The 5865-nt window shown below is 39.1% G+C and overlaps 1 protein-coding gene across 1 annotated transcript in view; it reads right to left on the reverse strand.

Annotated features, from left to right (window-relative positions):
- Nucleotides 1-2474: 2474 nt before the first annotated feature.
- LOC106302623 overlaps nucleotides 2475-5865 on the reverse strand; it is a 6302-nt gene continuing 2911 nt past the window's right edge. The window contains exon 2 of the mRNA XM_013739090.1: nucleotides 2475-2585. Coding sequence (XP_013594544.1) covers nucleotides 2475-2585 — 111 coding nt within the window. The remainder of the gene's footprint in view (nucleotides 2586-5865) is intronic.

Here is a 5865-nt window from a genome sequence, read left to right on the forward strand (position 1 = left end):
GAGATAGCATTAAAGAGTAGACGAGAATGCATGGATTCGTGTCGTATCGATCTTTAAGAAAGCACGGTCGCTACGTAGCTACTGAGTCGTGTGCGTGTTCGGTCGCTACGTAGCGACCGAGCCGTGTACGTGGGAGCGTCGGTGAGAGCTCGGTCGCTACGTAGCGATCGAGTCGTGTACGTGCTCGGTCGTTACGTAGAGACCGAGCTTTGGTGAGAGCTCGGTCGCTACGGGGTGAGCTCGGTCGCTACGTAGCGACCGAGCTTTGGTGAGAGCTCGGTCGTTACATAGCGACCGAGATTTGGTGAGAGCTTGGTCGCTACGTAGCAACCGAGCCGTGTACATGCTCGGTCGCTACGTAGCGACCGAGCTTTGGTGAGAGCTCGGTCGTTACATAGCGACCGAGATTTGGTGAGAGCTTGGTCGCTACGTAGCAACCGAGCCGTGTACATGCTCGGTCGCTACGTAGCGACCGAGCTTTGGTGAGAGCTCAGTCGCTACGTAGCGATCGAGCCGTGTACGTGCTCGGTCGCTACGTAGCGATCGAGCTTTGGTGAGGGCTAAGTCGCTACGTAGCGACCGAGCTTTGGTGAGAGCTCGGTCGCTACGTAGCGACCAGCTTTTGCGCTGGTTGCTACGCGGCAACCTTGTTCGCGTCTTTCTCTGATTTTTCGTGAATGTGTTTTCTCCGCAAGATTCTTCGTAAAAATAAATCTTTTTCTAAGATTTATTTTTCGTAAAAACGTTCATGCCGATTTTTACGGACTTTCAGACATTGATTCCGTCGTGACCGATTTTGACCCCAACACCGATGAGCCATCTCAGCTCGAGGTATCGACCTCTACGTTTCTTCGACTTCAAATCAAACAGATCGGGAGCTGGAGAACTCGGGGGTTTTGAATAGTTCGGATCTTGGGTTTTGGCAGCTCGTGAGCGATTCTCAATCTGATGGAATGCGTTATGCATTTGATCCATCAAGCGGTGGTAAGAGTTTTTGTCGGCTTTGTAATTCTTTCTCATGGAGCATAGGAACTATCTCTTCGTCCTGTTCTATGACCCAAATGATGGAGGAATTGTTTAATCGTTTCCAAAACATAGTCATGGAAATGGAAGGCTCCGTAGTCGTTCTTTTCACTCTGCAAGAGGTCTTTCGTTTGATTAAATACGAGTCTGAATTTTTCCATAAATCGATGGTCAGAAACGTTGATGGTCTTCATCTCTTTAGCCCCCAAATTCCTTCTATGAGAAAGTTGAATCATCTATAACACCCGTCATAGATATTGACTTCGTTTCCAACTAAGGTGCGTGCATGGGTTAATGTGAGAGTCACCACTAGGTGCCCTATTAATTTCTTGCAACGAATCCGCTTAGTGGGTATGGTCTCATCAACCAAAGATACTAAGAATAATATTTAGAAACTGCGAATAGTACGAGAAAATAGTTTCTAACATCGAATTTAATAATTATTACTTTCTGAACAATATAATATATAATATGACCCTTAGCTCGTTATATGAATTCCCGATTTATGGCTCGTGTTAAGCAATCATTTGGTGGTGGGAGAACAAAGCTTAGGACACAAGAAAAAAACAAGATCGTGATGACACTTGCTCGGGTCTAATCGTCGATGACTAGCGACGACTCGTACAAGGGCATCACAGGTCTCTGGTTGGCTACAACAACTCCAGACCTCGAGCTGTGGTGGTCGATGACGTCAGAGGTCGCCATACCAGTTTTTAGTGGTGATTGCATCACGCCTCCTTCGATGGTAAAGTGCACGAGCGTGGGAGAGATTGAAGAAGAAGATGGTACAATAACGGTGGCTCATCCCTCCTCTATCGTGATGACGACATATTTCATGAGACTGGGTCATTACACCATTGTTATGGGGTAGGCATGTGTGTTTCCAATCTTTTCTTTTCCATTAGCATTATGTCTTTTTCAAGGTGGGAGATCCTTGTTATGATAATAATATATCTGTTTATAATTGTTTCTATCCTCCAACATGGTGTCTTGTTGAGCGGTCTTTCAGGAGCTCACGCTCTTCTTCTTTGGGAATTGGGGGAATCTGATTTCTTGGCACCTCCTTGATCTCAAATTTTGAGAATAGAATGTACTTAGTTCTTGCGCACAGTCCAGGTGTGCTCTAGATATTGTAATTCGATCTCTTCAAGATTTGTCCTCACTTCTGATCATTTTTTTGATCAAGGAAGTCGTTGCTCGGCGTGTGGAGAAGTCGTTGCTCGGCACGTGGCGAAGTCGTTTTCTTTTCTTCGTTTGTTCTAGATATTCGTTCGACAGATCGATATCGGGCTCGCTGAACTCGGGAGGTCGGGCGATCAAAATTCATCATCGGTCTACTATAGTTTGAGGGCGTTATCGGTGAAATTCGAAGAGATGAATTACTTTTTTTATCAGTAATGGAGATTCGATTTGGCCGAGGTCGGAGTCGAATGTCATGTTTCGTTTCTCGTTTATGATCTAGCAAGATCAATGCCACCGTGGTGTGATGGCTCGTTTGGTGCGGTATCGGACACCATATGAGATGGATCCATTTTCGTGCTTATAAGCCTTAGATCAGGTTCCTAGCAAGGATGTTTTCCTTTTTCTTACCCACAGTTGTAGTGATTGAATGTTAAATCTAGGGAAGGAAAACGATGTGGGCATAAATATCCTCAGAACACAACAATGTAGTCAGGTCTGAGTTGACGAAAATGGACTATATTCGCGGGTCGAATATCATAGAGATATCGGGAGAAGGAAGATCGTAATTGAACTCGAGAATGAGCTGCCTACGTACCCATCTTGGGATCAAGACTATACGTAGTTCGATTATCATCATCTCGAAAGAGATGTCAGTTTCATTGGTCTTAAGTAAGATGTCGGCTTCGTCGGTCTCGTGTGGGACATCATTTACGAGTGAGAGTAATGAGCTCAGGATCTCGGATTGGCTGATCATGATCTCGTAAGATCAGGTTTCGTGTGAACATCCTTGCTTCTCAGCGTCTCGGAATACATGAATGTATTCGATTAACGGAACGTCGGTGTAGTTAATCATGGTCTTGAGCTCATAAATACGAGCTTCTTTTTTATAGGAATGGGGAAGAGTGGAAGCGTGTCTCCTTTGGTCTCGAGGTTAGTGCTCTTGTTTCTTGTCAAGTGTTCGATCGGAGAAAAAGAGGATACTTACCAAAGTCATCTCTTTCTCTTTTTATAGTATTTGGATATGAATGGTGGTCTGTTACACGTGCTCCACAAGTCTCACTTTGATCCATTATTGTGATCTCACGAAGCCTAGATATTAGGAGATTGAAACAAACTCTTTTAACGTCTTCTCTATAATAAATAACATATAATTATAATGGGAATGATTTGGTACAAATCATGGTCCAACAGTGATGTGGTCGCTGGAACACATGGAGGAACAAGCTCTCTAGGGGTTCAATACACAATTGCTATTAGACCATCCTTATACATAAAATTGTCTATACTGAGAAAGGGAACAATTTAAAATTTAGAGCGTACAGAGAGAATAGAACCTGCATCGTTAGCTTGGAAAGGTAAAAGTTTTAGTCGCCCTCGATTAAACAGATTTATATTTTTAACTTCTCTAATAAACATACCCTTTAACTTCCAGGATGAAGCCCAAAACTTTTTGATAGAAGGTATTCAAGAAAAAAATGATTAAAAAATAGAAATATATTAAGGTAAGTATGTATAATAGAAAGAAGTCTATAACTAATAGTCTAATACTGTTTAATATTAAATATTAAAGCAGTAAGCATTTCTTTCTTTTTCTATTTATTTCATATCTTTTTCTAAATAGAATAAAAATATATTCTATATAATATATAGAAATAGAACTAATAGATAAATACCAATATATTTATATTGATATTGCGTCGATTACAATTTGAACTTTATATCAAAACTTTAGAAGACATTTACTTATTCATTACACAACGGGAAATTGTCAAAAATACCACATTCATAGTACCACTTTTCATATTTACACAAACCACTTTTACTCTTACTTTTAATAAAAGGCAAAAGACATTTATAATCATATGGTTAATAATCTAGACTTAGGGTTTTAGAGTTGAGTGGTGGGTAGGGTTTTGATATGTGAAATTTAGAATTATAATAAATAAATAAATAAATACATAAAAAATACTAAAAAAATTTGAAAAATAGTTTCAAACATAATTTTTGATTTTCAAAAAGAAAATTTGAAAAATATTCAAAAAAACAATTATTATAAAGTTTGGATTTGAAAAAAGTATAATTCAAAAACATTTATTTATTTATTTTATTTATTTTTTATTTATTTAAATAATTATTTATTTTATATTTATAGAGAACAAGGATATACGAGTCTTTTGCCACTTAATGAAGAATATATTTTTAAAAATGTCCTTTTAGTAGTATAGTAAAGATGAATAATATTACCATGAAAGTGGTAAACATGAAAATTCCCCTTAAACACTGAAGGCTTTTCGCTTTTTAATTTCTCAATTGCTTAATGTACAAAATCGTTTTAGCAATTGTGTGCAGAAGTGAATTTACCCCAATACACAATTGCTATCGGAGAATTCAAATAGAGAAAATTATCGATAATAAAAAGGAGACAATTAAAATTTAGAGAGGGTGGCAGGAATCAGACCAGCATCGTTAGTTTTGAAGACTAAGAGTTTTAGTCAACGTCGATTCATCAGTTTACATTTTAACTTCTCTAATTTAAAACCGAACATGAAATTTTGGTTTCATTCCACTCCTTTATGATGGATGGTAAAATTACCATTGGAATGAAATCAAAATTTGACTCATAACACTTTTGTTAACTTTTTCTTTTCTTTTTGATGGTTTTACAGAAAATTTTATTTTATAGATGGTCTTTTAGATAGTGTTTCAAAAAAAAAGATGGTTTTTTAGATGATAGAAAAGGTTAACTCAAACAATTTTTCTAGTTATTTTGTAACATCCCGAATTGTGATATGTGAAAATGCTTAAGAGAATTGATTTGACTACTTATGTCACCAAAGTGTGCTTACCTTTTCCGGCACACATCCATTTAGAACTCTAGAATTAAGCGTGCTTGAGCTGAAGTAGTGAAAGGATGGGTGATCTATCGGAAAGTGATCGCAATACCGTGCGTGTGAGGCCAAACACGAGGAAAGGTCGGGTGGTGATTGCAGATTAGTAAACAATGATTCCGAGCATTCAGAAAAATTAAAGCACCGACCGTCGGATGGGATACGGCCCGGGTGTGGGTGCCCATTAGCCGTGGGCGGTCGGGTCGTTACAAATGATGTCAGAGCTGGTTAGCCATCTCGGTTCTGATCCGAGAGGCGTCTTGAGACCTGTCGTGGGGCGCAACGAGGACATTGCGTTCTTTGAGAATGTGTGAATTATAATATCCCGAGTTGTGATATATGAAAATGCTTAAGATAATTGATTTGGCTACCTATGTCTCCAAAGTGTGCTTACCTTTTCCGGCACACATCCGGTTAGAACTCCAGAGTTAATCGTGCTTGAGCTAAAGTAGTGAAAAGATAGGTGGCCTATCGGGAAATGATTCACGATATTGTGCAAGTGAGGCCAAAACACGAAAAAATGTCGGGTGGTGATGTGAGAGTTAATAACGAATGATTTCGAGCCTTCGAACCGAACGTCGGATGGAATGGGACCCACATACCAAGTAAACGGCGTGGTCCATTAACCTTGGACGGTCGGGGCATTGCATATTTCATTTTTATTTATATTTAATGTATTTTTTAGGAAAATTTATTTTCACCGAGGGAAAACAATATAATATGTTGATGTCTTTAGTAAAAAAAAGTTCTCGTTTAAATGACATTTTAAACC

The sequence above is a fragment of the Brassica oleracea genome, chromosome C7 (assembly GCF_000695525.1).
Source record: "Brassica oleracea var. oleracea cultivar TO1000 chromosome C7, BOL, whole genome shotgun sequence".
In the NCBI taxonomy this organism is placed as follows: Eukaryota; Viridiplantae; Streptophyta; class Magnoliopsida; order Brassicales; family Brassicaceae; genus Brassica; species Brassica oleracea.